The sequence below is a fragment of the Neopsephotus bourkii genome, unplaced genomic scaffold (assembly GCF_033783945.1).
Source record: "Neopsephotus bourkii isolate Nb327-2 ecotype Australia unplaced genomic scaffold, CSIRO-AGI_Nbou_v1 NB_732, whole genome shotgun sequence".
In the NCBI taxonomy this organism is placed as follows: domain Eukaryota; kingdom Metazoa; phylum Chordata; class Aves; order Psittaciformes; family Psittacidae; genus Neopsephotus; species Neopsephotus bourkii.
Window position 1 is genome coordinate 111,205 of NW_026901230.1, and position 19,003 is coordinate 130,207.

The 19,003-nt window shown below is 41.6% G+C and overlaps 1 protein-coding gene and 1 long non-coding RNA gene across 2 annotated transcripts; one reads left to right on the forward strand and one right to left on the reverse strand.

The window, feature by feature from the left end:
* The first annotated feature begins 513 nt into the window (after positions 1-513).
* LYSMD3 (LysM domain containing 3) lies at positions 514-7,551 on the forward strand. Its single transcript, XM_061354369.1, has 3 exons — positions 514-891; positions 3,729-6,694; positions 6,748-7,551. Exons 1-2 carry the CDS (start codon positions 628-630, stop codon positions 4,335-4,337), a joined length of 873 nt encoding a protein of 290 aa, XP_061210353.1. The 5' UTR covers positions 514-627; the 3' UTR covers positions 4,338-6,694; positions 6,748-7,551.
* Positions 7,552-10,247: 2,696 nt separating this feature from the next.
* On the reverse strand, positions 10,248-11,009 carry LOC133212685 (uncharacterized). Its single transcript, XR_009725571.1, has 2 exons — positions 10,919-11,009; positions 10,248-10,472 (listed from the first exon to the last, which is right to left on the reverse strand). It is a non-coding gene; the product is annotated as an uncharacterized LOC133212685 (long non-coding RNA).
* Between the last annotated feature and the right edge of the window lie 7,994 nt (positions 11,010-19,003).

Below are 19,003 nucleotides of genomic sequence, written 5' to 3' on the forward strand. Positions count from 1 at the left end.
GGGCTCTCAGAATGATTATTTTAAGTGGTACAAACACAAGATAGCCTCTGCTCCTCCAGAAACAGGGCCACTCACGGGGGTAACCCTCCCGGGCGACCAGCCTCCCGGCTCTCGGGCCCCCCCAGGGCCGCTGTGCCACCCGCAGGTCGCCGTCGCACGCGGCCCAGGACCCGCCGTCGCATTCCCTCACAACCCCGCACAGGAACGCGGTCACCGGGGCAGCGCCGGCCCAGAAACGAGCTGGGTACGGGGCACGGGGCACAGGCAGCGGAAAGCGGGAGAGCGGTGCAGAAACCCCCGCCAAAACCCTCGGCAAAGCCCCGCCACACACTCCCAAGAGCCCACTGCAAGCCTCAGATCCGATCCCTCGGCAGTAAGAGGCGCCCTGGTCCTTTAAGGGCTGTAGGAGGCGGTTCCACGGTGCGGACGTGGCGGAGCTGTGTCGCCGCCATTGTGGATGCCATGAGGAGAGCCAACAAGTAGGGCCGTGGCAGGACCGGAACCGCCCGGCGAGGGCCGGGCCAGGCACTCCCCTGCCGGCTCCTCCCGGCGCTGGGCGGCACGGTGCAGGGATCCCCGTGGACGCAGCCACGGCTGCAGTGTGTTCCATAGGGCCCCCAGCGGAGAATGGCCGGCAGAGGCGCCGGGTGCGGCCCGCAGCCGCCCGCTGTAGCGCAGCAGCCCACCGGCTGTCACCTGTACCCGTTCGTGGTCGCGGAGAGCGAGGGGCCGGAAGAGGAGGGCGGCGAGGTGTCAGAGCTGCGGCCGCGGGGCAGGGAGAAGGTGCGGAGGAGCGCGTCGAGGGACAGGCTGGATGATGTAGTCCTGCTCACCAGGGACATCCAGGAAGGGGACACGCTCAACGCCATCGCTCTTCAGTTCTGCTGCTCGGTAGGTCCCCAGGCGTTCCACACTGGTGCCGTGATCCGGGAGTTCGGGGGGTGCCGGGACCTGGCTGGCGGCGGTATGACGCGAAGCGGTGTTTGCACTTCCTGACTGCCCGGCTCCCGTTTGCACCGGCTGCGATCCCTTAAGGCAGGTGGCAGCGTAAGAAACGAGTGTTTCGGTTCTGCTAGCGGCGCTGTTTCTCAAACTGGTGCGTGTTGCAGTGTACGTTACGCAGGTGCGCAGTCACAGTTGGGCGCCTTGCACCGAGAGACTCGGTGATGAGGAGGGTGTTGCTGAAACACCTTCAGCATTGGTATGGAGACTGAATTCCACTGAGGAAAGGGGGAAGAAAAACCCCCATGTAGCTTTCTTCTGAATTCTGCTAAATTGCCTGAGTATTTATCAGCACGAACCTGTTGTGCTGTTGGGAATGCTCTGCCCAAATGCCCCAGTGTTCCCTTCTCAGACCTTCCTGCTTTTCCTGGTTAAGAGATCTTAAATTTAAGGTTCTTAAGCACCCAATAGAATCATAGAGTAGTTAGGGTTGGAAAGGACCTTAAGATCATCCATTTCCAACCCCCCTACCATGGGCAGGGATGCCTCACACTAAACCATGTCACCCAGGCCTCTGTCTAACCTGGCCTTGAACCACTTCCCTGGGAAACCCATTCCAGTGCCTCACAGCAAAGAACTTCTTCCTTATTTAACCTGAACTTTCCCTCTTTAACACATCTTAGGCTGCATCACAGTTGTGGCTAGCAGGTCATGGGAGGGGATTTTCCCCTCTGCTGTGGTATGGGGAGACACTGCCCACCCCCCCTGCAGTCCTGCATCCAGTTCTGGGGCAGCAACGCAAGAGGGACATGGAGCTGTTGGAGCAAGTTCAGAGGAGGCCACAGAGATGCTGCAAGGGCTGGAGCAGCTCTGCTCTGGAGACAGGCTGAGAGAGCTGGGCTGGGGCAGCCTGGAGAAGAGAAGGTTCCTTAAGGGGAGACCTTAGAGCAGATTCCAGTGCCTAAAGGGGCTACAAGAAAGCTGGAGAGGAGCTTTGGACAAGGGCCTGTAGGGACTGGACAAGCAGAATGGCTTTAACCTGACAGAGGAGAGATTGAGCTCTTAGGCAGAAGTTCTTCCCTGTGAGGGTGGTGAGGCCCTGGCACAGGTTGCCCAGAGAAGCTGTGGCTGCCCCATCCCTGGCAGTGTTTAAGGCCAGGTTGAATGGGGCTTTGAGCGTACTGGTCTAGTGGAAGGTGTTCCTGCCTGTTGGGGGGTTGGAACTGGATGATCTTAAGGTCCTTCCCAACACAAACTATTATATGATTCTGTGAAATTAGTATGGTGATTGTCCTTCCCACCCAATACTTTTGCGTGGGCAATAGTAATTAAGGCAGAGGTTACTGTGTTGGTTGATGTTAGGACTTGTGTGTACCCAATTCTGACACGGAATCATCTGTGTGTGTTGGTGAACTGACTGCTGGCTGTGCAGTTATCAAGAGGTCAAATCCAAAATCCGTATTTGCAGAAGTCTTCCTGTCATCTTCTTAAGGTGGAGACAGAAGTAGGTGCCTCCTGTCATGAATTTAAGTACCAATGTCTTGACATAACTATTTCATAATCATGGGAGGTCTTACCTTCATCTACCAGTTCTTGGCTTCAGAGCGCAGCACAGGTAGGTATTTTGAGCTGGCTAACTAGATCAGGCCTCAGGTAAGAAAAAAAAGCAGAGTCAGACTCTGTCTTGGAAATTCATGGAGAGTGTAAAATAGCAGTCCCGGGCTTTACGCTGGAAGGATAACTTGTGGTTGAATCAGTAATCACTGAGGTATATCCTGTGTTTGGCAATATGTTATGCTCACCCATTTACCATTAAAGGAACTGAAACACTTTCCATACTACAAGGTTAGTACATGCAGCAGGCACTGATCACTCTAATGTATTTCTGGCCACATACCTGTTTTACATGGACCCATTGCAGCAGCAAGGGTCTTTTGACAGCCTTGTTTTCTGTCTGTAATTTTTCCTGAGGTAGACGTCCTCCAAGTGAGGACAGGAAGAATCTGAACTCAGGCACTGTGCTTAACATGGGTACAACTCCTGTGTGCTTACCAGGTGCTGCAGAAAACTACCAGTCTTTATGTACTTCCTCATGGTAAGGTTTGTGGCTGGGTCTTCCACGCTAAGGGAGTTACTGTCTCAGAATGAAGGTGCTGATTCTCCAAGGGCACTTAAAGCCTTGCAGAGTATTCACTTCAGTCTGAAAAGCTGAACTTACAAAGAGCAAAATGAGATGAATTTTGAGCAATAGGGAAAGGGGAGAGCTGACTTCATAAGGGGAGATGCCAGTTTTAACTTATACTTGGTGTTCTGCCTTAGACCCCCAGAAGCAGAAAGTATCCAAACCACAGCTGTGGCTAGGTGAACTGGACAGCCATAGGTTTTAATATTTCTTACTCCTAAGTTTTCAATTTAATGAGAAGCTCACAGTAATTTTCTTCATTTGAAAGTACTGTGATAAAGTTCCATCTGTTTTACAGAGGTAGTTGCCACTTGATAGATGAATACACATTAAGTGAACATGTATGTGTGAAGTGGCTATCATTCTTCTAACATGAATTGAGGAGGTTTGTTACCTCATAATTACCTTCTTGCTTTAAAATTGTTCAGATCTGTTCTTTGACCCTTTCTCACTTCATGCTGTTTGAATGGGTATCGGTTAAAAATAAAAGGCCTTGCCTTTGTTTCATTAGGGACAAATAGTATTTCTCAAGGATGCAGTGCTCTTTATAAACAGTTCCAGTTCAGTGGAGCGTTGACATGTAAACTGTTGTTTTTATTTTTAGGTTGCAGATATCAAGAGAGTTAACAATCTTATCAATGACCAAGATTTTTTTGCCCTGAGATCTATCAAAATTCCAGTAAAAAAGTTCAGCGTCTTGACTGAAACACATGTCTCTCCAAAAGGAAGACTGGTTCTTCGGCCTGCTTACTGCTCCGTAGAAGCACAGGAAATGGCACCTCCTGATAAATTCCCTGCTAATGAGACTGCTGGCAACTTCTTAAAAGAAGTGGATCGAGATATAGAGGAAATAGTGAAGTGTAACAATACGAAGAGAGAGAATCTTGATGAAGTTGTTTCTGCATTAGCAGCCCAGCAGATCTCCTTCGAAACTGATGGTAAAGCTAAAAAATGCAAGGATCCTTACTACGGAGCAGATTGGGGTATAGGATGGTGGACAGCTGTAGTGATTATGTTGATTATTGGCATAGTAACTCCAGTGTTTTACCTCCTGTATTACGAAGTTCTAGTGAAAGCAGACGTCAGTCACCATTCTACAATGGAATCTTCCCATCTGTTTGTCACAGCAGCATCACATCAGAAACAAATAGAAAATGGAGTAAATCAGGCGAATATTATAAATGTTGATAATCAAGGAGACCTTCAGCCTTAACGGTAAAAAACACCAGGCAACTGTTACTTACAGACGCATAACGTAGCATTACATAAAGGGGAAAGCACAGAATGCAAAGTGCATCTGGACCAGAGAGAAAATGTATGCTGATGTATGACTTGCTTGCATGGGCAGTGTTCCAGCACAAGGATATTTCTGTGGGTCATGTAATCTCTGAATATGCCCAAGACAGGCAATTTTAATGCCAGATTGGGGTACAAATTATGGTATAAAATTGTCTCTGAAGCGTTGCACTTTTTTTTTCTATTTTGATAGGCATGTTTTTTAATTATTGAGGTGATAAAATGTAGGTTGAAGTAGCACATGAGCAGTCTCACTGTATGTTTTTCAGCCCTAAAATGGGCATTTGGGGATATCTAACTTTAAAAAATCTTTAATCGTAGACTGCATAGGACACTTGACATTTTAATATCAGGTTTACAGTCGTCAGTTAAAACTGCATTCTCTTTGTCCTATTTTACAGAGTAAGATTATTTTTATTATTTTTTTTAACCCCCAGTCATTCCATAATTAATTGCCACGGTGAAGTTTTGTCTTACAAGTGACTTCTATAAAGGCAGTAGCCAATGCTTAAGCTGAAGTCTTCAAATCTGGTGCCTGTCACCAACCCATTCTTGAGTACCTTTCAGTGCAGGCAGTAGTTTGCTTTCTGTATCTGTGTGACACTGTGCCTCAGTGCAGCCCAGTCGACACAAAGTCTTGCTGAACCTTTACATCCTTCTGTGTATCCTTCTGAAAACAGACTGGACAGGACTGCACTTGTCATGTGGTCAGCTGCATACAGAGCAAAGCCTGGATGTGTGGCACCCTGCTGTGACCGCTTCAGTAGTCTTTATTTTCTTCTGCTAATGGGTTGCCTTTTCCCCCCTCCCCCTCCAGTTAATCCCAGTTCAGGCCAAACTGATTCTTTAGACAGCAGTCAGGTGGGTACTGAGTATGCTAATGGTCATGTGCCCTTGAATCTCAAACATTAAGTTTTCCCTGAAATCTAGAAAACTGCAAACAAGTTTTAATGCCTGCTAGCAAGAAACTTAATTGCAGCTGAATAGACCAGTTGCAGTTGTAGACTTGTTCTTTAGGTAGTAGTGTATCCATGAACAACTCTGTTCTCGTGTTTCACTTGGGCTTTCATGAGCAACCTTGGTTTTCTTCTCTTTTCTTCCCTACCTGAAAATGCTACAAGAGTTAAGAAACCAAAACGAACCTGAAATAAGGAGGTACTTGTGTACTCAGAATATTTTTAAATAAAAAGTGTGATGCTGCCTGTAATTTTTTTGTTATATTTGTCTTGTGGAGTAACATTTCTGTTACCCTGTTCAAAGTACAATTTGTTACTAAAGCTTGAGATAACTGATGAATAGGACTTTGAGAAAGAGAAAAATAATCACTGTCCTTTAAACTACTATTGTAAACTTTCCTTTGAGTGTCTTGATTAAGTGTATACAATATATAAAAAAATCAGATAAAGTGAACGTTTACAAATTATTTGAGGTATTCCAAAGTGCTTTATCAACTTAAATTTTGAAGGTAAAGACACATGCCCGTTCTGCTCCTGTGGCCTCTGTTGCCCCAGTAAGTGGGGCATGTATTCTTCCACCAAGTGTGTGAATGCAAATAGCATAACTTGTCCTGTGTTATATTGAAACTGAAGCAGGACAAAGCTTGAAAGAAAGTGCAGCACAGTTGGGTATGTGAACTATGATCTGTGGCTTTTGAGCCTGCTGATAAAAGTGGTATCTGTGGAGATACTGACACTACTTGTAGTTTCCACACTAGATGAGGGATTGCAGACAAGCATGAACTTCATGTTTCATGTAATGCTTGTTTTCCAGGGTCTTTTAAAGTAATAGTTCTTTCCATGAAAATAATGTGCTGATTAACAGGAGCATGAAGTACCAGTTCTGGGTAATACAGCATGAAAATTTGCAGTGTGAAGTAATGTATGGTGGCTAAAGGGATGCAACTTCTCTGGCTGGAAGTGTAAAAGGCAACTTGCTCCACTGCAGACCACAAAGCTCTGGCACATCACAACAGACAGTTTTCTGTGTAGGACTGAAATTTGGTACATTATGTGTCAGGTTTTTTGCTACAAGCTTGGTTGCTTCTCTCCCTTTATATTGTGTTTGTGGAACCTGAACATTTTTAATACTTTACCCTTCCATTTCTTACAAAATTGTCAAAGACCATGAATTAGCTATTGTGATGATGCAACATAAGCCTCATTTACTGCACATTCCTGAATGGATGGGTATTAAATTGCCATTGGTATAGAAGTGAACTTAACTTCAGTTGTGGTTTGGCTCGGTCGAGGTGATCTTTGTCCTGTTGATGCATGAGTAGGAAGACTGACTGTTAGCTGCTTTTTTTTGTCCTGTTGATTCATGAGTAGGAAGACTGACTGTTAGCTGCTTTTCTTCGTCCTGTGATGGTACAGCTGAGTAATTCTCTGCTGTTATCTCAGCTTTGGGCTTTTAGGGTTGGCAGGCATGTGTCTTGCTGTCACTGAGTTACATGTGATGGGCCTCTGCCTACCTTGGGATAAGCAGCCGTTGAACAAACACAAAAGGATAGCTGGTTTATTGGACTATTTTATACTCTAACCAAGAGCTTTGCATGTTTTCACTATTAGGTAAAATATTTTTAATTTAGCAAGTTAAATTTATCGGAGGATACAGTTTAGGTCTCTTTCCAGGACTGCAGGGCTACCTCTACTGGTAATCTACAAGCATCAGCTGGCTTGCCTTTTTACAGGATGTGGGGATCTTTACTGCTTTTTCTGAAGTACAGTACAATTGGCAATGCATCATCACATGTAAGCCCCAAATAAACAAGTAACTGCTCTGTGTGGAACTTAAGTATGATTTAAGTTAGTCTTTTAGAAACTGACTTGTTTTAAATCCCCTAACAAAACAACTGAGTGGTAAATCATGCTTTAGATTAATTACAACACATTGTTGATCAGGAATTTGTTTAAGTGCATATTGCACTGTTGGATCATGTAAAATGTAAATGCTTAAATCTGGTATATTTTGGAGTATGTTGTCACAAACAGTTTTTGTATCACTTTTATGAAGGCTGAAAATATAACTTTGTAAAGTAATCCTGAATGAGGACGCAAGTCTTATTTTAAATACTTTTGCTCCTCTGCGTTTAGAAGAACATACATAAAATAAATATTTTATTTCAGACTGCAGTTAAAGTGGTGCTTACAATGTATTTTTAGCTCTGTTATCTTTGCATGTATAGGCCACTACTTGTATTTGTATTGGCTAGTTTTTTTATGTGTGACCTAAACCACCAATCCTTGGCCAGCAAGTATTCTGTTGGCAGTAGTTGCACACGGTATTCACATCTAGTGCAGTATAACTGAAGCCTAAATGGTTTATCCCTGTGCATGTTTCTGAGAACTTGTTAGTTCTGTGAAACTAGGATTAAGAAATAGGCATGAAAAATTAAGGTAGGAATCAGTAGAGTTCTTATGTGATGATCTCCCTACACTTGGAAAGCAGTGCCTTCTTTTATGAAGTAGTAATGCTCTTCTGCTATGTTGTTAAGATAGGATTTGCATATATGCCTGTACAGACCCAGAGTTTACTGAGACCCAAAGAACGGTCTAAGTTTTATAAGCAGTATGATCTTGTAATAAATTCCAAGCAAGTGGAAAGTCAGCTTATTAAAACAGCTGCAAATGTTAGGCCTCTGTAAGGGCACAATCTCATTTCATTTCAGAAGTGCTTTGGCACAGGTCACTGCAGAACAGCGTATTTGTAAGCATTGGCCTGATTTGCCATTGTTGAACTAGACATAAAGGATCCAGACTGAGACTTTGTAGTTCCCTCTGGAGGACAGAGGGGACCATAGTTCACCTTTTGAAAGGCTTAGAAGGACCAGATTTCTGCCAGAGCAATGTTTCTGAACAATACAGCAAGGAGGGAGCTGTATTACCCCATTAGCAATACAGTGAATGAAGAACGCCATGGGCTCTGAAGAACTAGTGTCACCTTGTACCTGTTCAGGCAAGCCACAGCTTGTGACCAAACTTAACTTCTGCAGCAAATACTCTTTGGGTGCTCATCCTCTAATTCTGCATTTGGCAAAAGCAATTTATTTGCATTCTTTGTGAGAGGCAAGGAGTCTCACCTTATGTGGGGGAAGCAGATACTAGTCATACTAGAGACAAATTTAATTTTCATTGTGCTTAATTTGTTCACAGTATCTTCATCTCTCTTTTGTGTATCATGCAAGAAACAGTCACACCTGCTCAAGAAACAGCTGCTTGCCTGTGTAATGTTAAAAGATAGTATGTTCGCTATGCAGTGCAGCAGTATGTTTATTAAACATTGTCTGCATAGGTACAAATACTGCCAAATAAAATTGGTATACCGCTGGGGTGTGACCTGCATAGCATTTTAGTTGCATTTTCTTTACATCAGATATGTATTTTAGCAGAACACTTGAATGCTACACTTTAATGATCAAATTCTTACTGCATACAGGCATTCACATAATAATGCAGTACTGTTTTCCAGTAAGCAGTGAGGTAAAGTACTGCTTAACACAACACCAGACTCAAAAGGAAAACTTCTATAGCTTCCTTCACCGATAACATAATTGGTTTTGGTTTAAAACTGTTCTTTCATTAGATCTGATAACAACACTGGTTATCAGGAACAATGTTTTAAGAAAGTAAAAAAAAACCAAACAGCAAAACAAAAAACCCTGATCAAAAGTAATATATTAGCACTGAACAATAATATTTGTACCTAAATGCTACTGCTGAACCCACAACAACCATCAAATGACAATAGGACACAGAGACTGCTCTCTCACTGTGTTCTTCAAGTATCTAATCCCAGGAATAAGTTTTCTTATTATCTCAGCTGTTGCCACACCTCAGCTGGCTGCTAAGTAAAATGGGTATTTCCAGACATTCTAGTTTTGGTATTCTCAGCATTCTTGTCTCGTTTTTCTAATTAAAACCTCATGCACTAAAATACATCATCACATTCTCTTCCTACCTTTTTGGGTTGTTTATGGGGGTTGGTTTGTTTTCTCTTTGGGTTGGTTGGGGTTTTTTTTTTTTTGTATTAATTTGCTGTCTGTTAAGCTTGTGTCTTTAGGAAATAAATAAATGCATTAGCAGTTACATGGGTACCTATCATCAGCCATCTCACTTAACAGCTAAGAAAGTTAGTACTGCCTTTAGGGGTGAAGAAACTGAGGCAAAGAAAGGACTGACATTCTTTTCACTGATCTGTGTGCCACTGGTGAAAACCAGGATTCTGTAATTTCTCAAAATTCTGCCATATATTCTTTCTAAATGAAATTATTCTTAATTATTACTTAATGCTTATTCCTAAACCTTATTCACATTGTTAAGTACTACAGGTCCTTTTAACCAAGATACTAAAAATAATGGATTCTATTAAGTAGAATAATAGTTTTTCAAAATACTCTCATCATGTTGTTTGTCCATATTACTAAGGTATTTTCAAGTCAGTTTATATTAAAGTGCTTAGTCATTAAACATTCTTAGTCACCTAAATTCAGAAGTTGCATAAATACCTTTGGAGAAGTAGCTGCCAAATATGAGCAGCTTATGTCCATAAAGGCCAGATCTCTGTTTTCGCTGCAGTCATCAAGAATTTCACTTACTATTTTCATGACTTGACTGCTGAAGCATAGAACTGACCAGTGCAAATGCTTAGGCACAAGTTTGATTGAGATGCATACATTCTTTTTCTGTGCAGAGGCAATACAATGGCATGTCACTTAATCCACCAGTTGGCATCCCAGAAAGCCTTAAGAAGGGGAAAGTCTGAGAAACATTTGGCAAAAGAGGAAAACAGGGTCCCATATCCTGTTTTACAGCATAATGCAACCAAAAACAATTGTACAACATATTTTTGTAGGGTATACTTAAAACCAACAGAGCTGAAGTATTAGTTTAGTTGATACTTGGCCCACCTGCAAAATTCTATTTCAGGTATTGTACGGCTTGAGCAGGATACCACCCAGGAACAATAGCTAGTATGTTGCTTCATTCGTATTGTCATCACTGCCAGCACTAAAGTCATCTCCGTCTTCAAAATACGAAGAAATGTAGTCATTTTCCTAAATGAATTAAAAAAACCCCGAAACATCTATTGCTGTATATGTGGAGGAGACAATCTATGACAGAAACATGCTTGGAACTGCTTGAGCACCCACATTTTGAAAGTTTTTTTTCTTATTTCTTGTGAAAGAAAGAGGAAAACTTCCTAATGAAAGCCTGATATCTATGAAACAAGAGGCATCACAGTCTTAGTGATGAAAATGAGTAATTTTATGTATTGATTTGTGGCATGACACATTCCTCTTTGTGAGATCTTTTTTCTGAGCTCTTTAGAAGTAACAAGTCTAACATACCCACTTGAACTACAATACGAAAATGAATGTAAAGGAATGCCTGTTACTACAACTCTCCTTTTCAGAGAAGCTCAGGGCTTTTCTTTGTCTGACATTCAACATACTACTCAATGAGTGGGACCAGTGCATAAATAGGAAAATCAATATTATACCTCTTCTTGCTCTTCTTGATCATATTCCTCTGAGTCTTCTGCTTCTTCATCATCTTCACCTTTGTCTTTTGTTTTGTCTTTCTCATCATCCTTTTCCAACTCCTGTCACAAGGCATTCTCTTCTACAACATTGTTACAGCAACAGCACATCCTCCCCACTACCAAAATGTTATGCTGCAAGTTAACAGCAAGAGAGCCAGCACAACAGTGCAGTGCAAATGCTCTTTGGTCAGTATTTAAAACAATACAATGTGAAGCATAAAACTCCACGAGGACTTACTTGATCAAGCATTAGCCATCAGACTTGAAGTCTACAAAAGTATGTCTTGTGTAATAAATTGAGATGATTTCCCTTTACTAGTTGCTGTTAGAATAATTGACAGTAGAAGGCCATGTCACACTTGATAAAGCAATACCATATTCTGACTATAATAATCTGCATCAAATAACTGGTGGTTCACGAAGAGAAAAAATACAAGGCCATTTCACCTTTAAGCTTCCCATTCCCACATGGTGGGTACTCACCTCCCAAACTCCTAAGTTTCTGTGTGTTTCTTCTCTCTCAACTTACAAAATTGTTTAATTTCCAACATCAGTAGATTGCCAAAACAACAGATTTAAAAGCTCTGGCACCAGTTCTTCCTTCAGGAAGATCTAGTAGTAACTGCTACATCACTACACAGTGCAGAACAACTGGTTGTTGTGTTTAGAGTCAAACAGAAGCAAAGAAAACAGCTTCTCCACGGCCAGGTTCTACCCTTATCCCCTCCCTTGTGCTACCACACTGCAGAACAGTTGTCTGACAGAGTAACAAGACAAGGCCAGAAAAAGGCTGCTCTGGTTATTTAATTTGTACCAAAAACCATACTGAAGGTTTCATGTTCCTTCAGCATTTTCTACTGTAGAGTTTAAAGAGTATGTACATCTTACCTCAATTTTTTTCAACATATCCACATTACTTTTAGGCTCAGAGCTTTTTGCCTTTCTTGGTTTTGCACCTGCTGGAATAAATCACATCACTATTATTTTTCTTTTAATATGGAAGAATACAAATTTGCTGTTTTACTTCCTCTTATGAGCCTATGTATTGAGTATGTTAAGGAAAACCCATGTCACCTTATTAACATTACCTCAGGCTTTGAGCTACATAATTCATGGATGTGTAAATGCCTGATTTGTGCAACTGATGCCTACAGGCCAAGTCTGAAATTCACCTTAAACAGTTGGTTGACCAAAGGTTTGGCCAAAGTATGATGTTCAGCTTTGGAAAATACTTTTCACTTACCTACTCACAATATATTAGGTACCTAGGACAAAACACCAATTATTATTTTTCACCATTTTAAAAATGAACTCAATAATGTTACCAATTCATGCAACACATTAATAAGAGCTGGATGCATCAGACAGATAATAAGACAGGCAGGAGTATATTAGCTCCAACACAGAAGGCATGGTTACTGCAGCAAGATGGCTTTTGGACCACAGCTGGCTTTCATCTAATGAGTCCGCAGTATGTATTTCCACCTTAATTCATAAACTTGATTTTCATTAAGTTAATCCCTCCAATCCACCCTCTTCATGCTACTTCACTGGTGAAGCAAAGGTCAAAAATAGCATTCCAGGTAAGAGCTACTTGAATGTAGCATCCTAAACTAAGGTTGCCCCAATTCCAAGGAGATGAGAGGAACCAAAGAGCTTCAGAGCGAGAGATGTGACAGCATTTATAGAGCTCTGTGAGAAGTCCTGTTTCCACAATGGAACTGTCTTTGTCCTCTCCTTCAGAACTGCTACTTACATGACCTATTCTGCATTTTACACACTTACAGGGCTGTACCTAACACAGATTAGCTCTTCTCAGAAAGGTAGAAGTGCCTGTGTAAAGTGCCAAACTGGTATAGCCACACAGCTTCCAATGGATACGCTAGTTCATGTAACTTGCCCTGTTTCTATACTGGACTGCACTAAGTAGCATCAGAAAGAAAAATAAAGGGATGTTCTTTCTGGGGCAGATAGTAACCCGATGAGGTTATGTATTTTATCTGGCCTCATACTGAAGGAAGCAGAACACTAAGAGCTGCTAAGAAGAGAACTGTATTCTGTCAAAAGTATTTTTCATAAATAACATTCAGTTCATTTCACTGTTTTGCCTAGGAAGGGATTATGTGACAAAAGCACTGCACAAATCTGAGGGGAGTCAAGCTGCTCTGTAATAACAAAGAAACAGCATCAAAGCAAAAACACCCAGAATGAAATAGGCATTTAAGGAAAACAAGTGGAAAGTGTGATTCGAAATTACGTCTCTACAGGCATTTAGAGACAATGTGTATAGAACAAACAGCCTGGAAATGGAAACAGACATGCAAGAGCTTTCCTTAAATGCTGGGTGTTTCTGGAGTTATCATAAAATTAGAGAATGGCCCATCATTAGTAGAACTTCAAGAAAACCAGCTCCCTTAACTTCCGTTTAGCTTAGGGGCACAACAGAATATAATCTTCCCAAATACCTGTTCTCAGAGTACTTGGTCTTAAATGCATACATCTGATTATTATCCATACATGTGTATATAGCTGGCCTACAAGAGCTGAGGTTAAAACATTCAGGGAAACCAGAAAGGGAAAGGGAAAGGTGTGCAGAAAGGAAGCTATGCCTGTAAATGTAACTGTGCAGTGATGCCAAACCCACTCCTGCAATACACTAAGGGAGAACGGTGGTAGGAAGTCCCTTTGAATTTTGGTGCAGATTCTCAACTCCCTCATCATTGTGCTGCTTGCTTATAAAGTGTCACCTAAGATGGCTGTCCTCAAAATAGAACAAAGATACCATATGTGTCACTGCTTAGCTATTTACAAACCTCCTGAGTCACATGGACTTTTTATGGCCTCTGTATCATCAGTATTCAGGTAACAGGATTTAGGTTGCTTTGAGCAACCTGGTGTAGTGGAAGATGTCCCTGCCTGTGGCAGAAGGTTGGAATTGGAGGAGCTTTAAGGTCCCTTCCAACCCAACCCAGTCTAGGATTCTGTGATGCCCAAAAACCACCTAAACCCCCATGATTTTTGTTTTCAGAGGAACCTTTGGGTTTTTCTTTAATCAAAACAAATTCTGGTGGTCAGCCGATCTTTGCCATTACAACTGTGTAAGAATATGTACTTTTAAGAGCAAATAGAGAAACTGGCACAATAGAAAGAGGGAAATCCCCAACAATGTGTAGCGATTCTTTCTTAGTTCATGGTAATCACAGCATTGTAACAAGAAATAATAAACTGGCATGTATGACTTCATTGGATCTTGGAGAGCTAATTATTGTGTATAAGTTTATAAAATCCAATCCAGTTTCTTATTAAAAACCAAAACAAACAGAATGAACCAAAAGTAGGTAAGTACTGGTTTTACCTTTAGAGATTTTGCAAATAAGTACTAATTTTCAGTTGAAACTTGCAAATAAGTATTTAATTTTCAGTTGAATCTTGCAGTCTACCTTTAAACCATGCTTCTCAAAGACGCTCTTAAAAGGAACAAAGCTTCCAGCTGAGCTAGTCTCCAGTACTACTGCATATTCCCTTTTCCTTTTCTATTTTATCTTTGAACTGAAAAATGACACATGAAGGACTAGGACAAAGGGAACAAGAACATAAATAATTATATACAACAGACAGCTAGATACAGGAGGCCAAGTGTTATTTCACACTGACAGAGCAACATACTTCTACAGAGAACTTAAAATTGAGAGTCATGCATGCTAGAAAACGTTTTGAAAAGCAAATACATGCATGATGCTGTGTAATAAAAAAGGTGGGTTTTTTTCCTGTAAGTACAACCAATGCCAGCTCCAACTGCTGTTGAAGGATCTGGTTCACAATTCTGCAGAAGCCAGCTGAAAACAAACAAAGTAAAACCAGGGAAAACAGAAAATAGCCTACATTAGATCACATACAAAAGGCTTAAAAAATGCAAAAGTGAACCAAATCATAAACAGATAATTGAGAAACCCAAAATATAAAGAAAATTTGAACAGCCAGCTATTCACTGAAGAAGGGTGAGTATTGACTAAAGATATAAAATTTCAAACCAAAAAGATCTGTGGGATTTTTTTTTAATCTTTCACTGTTACTTATCCTGTATGTTAATATGGTACATCAATGAAAAAGGCAGGAAAGGATTATACATCTGTTCCAGTAAGTTAAAACATCCTACAGAAGCAAAGCAGAACCTACAAAAGATGTGCAGACTTGTAAAATATTTAGAAAAAAATTGCCAAAAGTCCTAATCATTCAGACTAATAAACATTTCTACCATTTTTAACCCTAGCCAGCTCCAGTATGTCTTCTATCACTCAACTAGTGCATATTAAATGGTTCTTAAAAATATATACCTTTCTTGGTCTTCTTCCTTGGCGTCATCTCTCTCCTCCAATCTGTACAGAAAATTGCTTCAATATGTATGAATGATGATTTACAGCAGCAGTCCTTCCCCTTCCACTAAGGACTGGCAGGGCCCCCTGCTGTGCTTGCTCCTATTTACAGGCATGTCTACATGTTTTGGCACACAACAGTTTCAGGGAATTTTGGCTGTACTTTAAATTGAGTACTGCCATTTCACCCACTTCATGTCATGGGCATCTGCCCCAGGGAGGGCAAGTTCAGCCCTTCCAGTGGCCCACATGCTATAAATTTACATTCCATTATAAGCTTGCATTAGTGAGCTATACAGATATGGTTGTGAAATCTGATGTTATAAAACCCAGCTACCTGTGACTGAGACATTGGGTTGGGTTATTTTTAGTTACATCAGTGTTTGCTCCCAGTTCAAAACCAGTATCTGCATGTCAAGTAAGGAAGAAGGAAAGCTAAAGCGAGAGCTAAAAATTGCACTTGTGCTGCTCATCAGTTTCAACTGAGTAAATAAGTAAGATCAGACTTTCTTTTTCTTTTTTTTTTTTTTTTTTTGAGAAAACAATACTTCTTGCTCTGAAAACATTCAAAGAACGTAACCCTCAACAAGGAATAAATGACTTGGTGGTGAAGATTTGTTTGTTTGTTTGTTTGTGCTTGAAAGATAATGAATTAAACATTTAAAAGACCAGAATATTTCATAGATAAAGCATTATCCTTTGGTAATCTCAGACATTACCTAGGGTCCATGCTAAAAATTATCTACCCTGGGGTAGGAAAGTGATTTTCTTAAAGCTAGGCCACTTCTGCAACATAATGCAGTTCCAAAGACGACTGCATAGCATGACTGAGATGAAAGCAAGCTTTTTAAGCTGCAGACCACTGCTGATGTAATTATATCCCACCTCTCAGATGAGGCATTTTTGCACAACTTCAGGTTCAGTAAAAGGTTCCCTCAATGTACCAACCTACCCTTGGGGAGACAGTAAGAACATCTGTAGCATTATCTGAGCATTCAACTGGTTGACTACCTGTTTTCCCTGGAACTGCCAGTTTTTGTAGAAGTTTTCAAAGCAGACAGTTCTACTAAGAAGCACACTCAGTAACGGGGAGTGATCACTCAATCTCAGAAAGAAGGCTGCAGAAAGAGAAGATGATTTTGAGGTGAACAGTAAGAACCATCAGATAAGGCAGAGCTGGAAAAGAGAGATAATATGTTCTCTCAAAGTGGCTGGCTCCTTGGAAATGACTCTGACCAGCTCTCAGGCACAGCAGTTTCCTTTTGTGTGCCTGAAAAGGTGCTAACTTCAAGCCTGACAAACATCAAGAGCACTGCAAGCCTCCAGTAAGATGAGAACCCAAAGACACTGAAATTTGTTTCCTCAGAAGATGAAAGAGAAGATATGATAAAAGAGTAATCTGGAATTCATAATAGGAATCTAGAAAAGAAGATCAGATCTCTTCTCCTTGTTCCATAACCAAGCTGTTACCTGGCCGCACCACCAGGGTCCACCCTGGGCTGTGCTTGTCCTGCACTACGGCTTCCTGCTGCTGACTGCTGGCCTCCAGACGCAGCTCAGAGAAAATACTCTAACTTTTGTGAGCCACAACATCTGGGCAGCAGACTGTTCACAGCTTGCACTGTGGAGTGCTGCTCCATTTTAATCGGCGCTTTTATGTGAGAACAAGTGAACAATCAATAACATGTTAATCAGTGTTATGTTCAAAGCCTATTAAAAAACCCTGCATGCAGCCTCAAAAACCTCTAGAATTGGCCCCTACCTCATGAACAAAAACTATCAAGAATTCAGGGGGGATTGGAAAATGAACCTGTATCATATTGACATCATGAATATTCAGTCAGAAAATATTCTGATGGTTTTGGGGTGGAAATTTAACCGTGTAATTTAGAGTTCAAGTCAACTCCCATTACTCAACATCAGCACAACATAGAAAGGAAAAGATTATCCAGTGTTTGGCCATTTTGGATTTCTTAAACATTTTATAAAGCTTTTTAACGACTTCCTATTGCACTAACTGGAACTAGGGTTCAACATGCGGCACTTCCTTGCTCTGCTGTATTTCCTATTTTCCTGTGACAGGCCTTGTCATTCAGAACATGCAAACCTGCACTCAGGTGTATGACACCCGTATGCAAAAGCCACAAACAGAAAGAAGCCCTTCTCACTGTAATAATCTCCTGTAGCTGCTAGATTTACAATATTCCCACATTAAGGGAGACAGACATTAAAGTCTTCCTACCCTGCTCTCATTCTTTCCCCACTAGCTCAGTTTTCTGATCAGAAAGCTTGGATTTTAACAGTATTATAATGCATGACTGGATGTCAAGTATAGCATAGCATTAATTATTATCAAACAATAAAAAGTGGGTAATTTTTAATTATGTAAAGCAAAAGACATTCTTAGGTCAAGCAGAGTTAGATCAAGCTCTGGCTTCTAATCCAGCTCTGCTTCTGAAGCCAACCTCAGTAAATCACTTATCTTCATCTCAGTCTTTGTATTTCAGGTGACTTGCCAGTCATACTTACCAATCTTTCTAGAATGGACATAGGGGGGAAAAATTAGTACCTTAAAAAATGTCCAGCTATTAAACACAACATTATTTTAAGGGAGTTGATTTGGGGGCATTTCTCTCTCCAACCACAGCCAACACCAACCAATGCCACTCATCTTCGCTGCTGGAACCCCACCAAGGTCGAGCTGGTCCAGTGCCAAAAAAAATCAGGACTCAGAGCTGTTTAATGAAGAGGGGAGAAGGAGATGAACCCCAAGCAGCGGTTCTTACACAAGAAATAATCAACTCTGCAGCAATGCCTTGCACCTTTTTCTGTTTTCTCTCTCCCAGAGCACTTAAATCAATCCAGTTTAGTCTCACTGCTTCTCAGGTTAAAAATCCCCCCTAAGACAAACTCTTCCAGCTTTCAGAGGGGGGAAATCTGGGAAATGACCCCTGCAGGACACATTCACACTGACCTAAATGATTTTAAAGCCTTCTGCTGAAGCAATAAAGTCCAGTCATATCACGCAGTGCACTGACTGATTACTATTAAGACCACACAGACATGGATATTTTTCTTCCCGCTTCTCCCAGATCACTTTGCCAGGATCCCAGTGGCACCCAACAGCAAGACCACGCACTTAAAACCGACAAATGAGGTTCTTCATCAGTATGGTGTCCTGGGTTCAGCAGTAGCAGTCATTTTCATCCTTCTTAGTAGGTGGTGCAGTGCTGTGTTTTCAACTTTAGTCTGAGAACAATGCTGATAACGCGCCGGTGGTTTTAGTTGTTGCTAAGACACATCACGCCATCAAGGCAGAGATGTAACATACAGAAGGGCTTGTTATCAAGGGGTGGACATAACAATGGACACTATTGCCCAGGTTATTCATGAGTGTGAAACGTGCTGCAGTTAAGCAAGCCAAGCAGTTAAAGCCTCTTTGGTATGGAGGATGATGTCTGAAGTACAAATATGGGGAGGCCTGGCAGATTGATTGTATCACATACCCACCAACATGCCAAGGCAAGCACCATGTGCTTACCACGGTGGAAGCAACCACCGGATGGCTGGAAACATATGCTGTGCCCCATGCCACTGCCCGGAACACTATCCTGGGCCTTGAGAAGCAGATTTTGTGGAGACACGGCACTCCAGAGAGAACTGAGTCAGA

Excerpts from the sequence above, each read along its gene's own strand:
- LYSMD3 (XM_061354369.1), top strand. The coding sequence starts at position 628 with ATGGCCGGCAGAGGCGCCGGGTGCGGCCCGCAGCCGCCCGCTGTAGCG. Across the intron at positions 892-3,728 it reads CTCTTCAGTTCTGCTGCTCG|GTTGCAGATATCAAGAGAGT; the intron begins GTAGGTCCCCAG and ends TTTTATTTTTAG.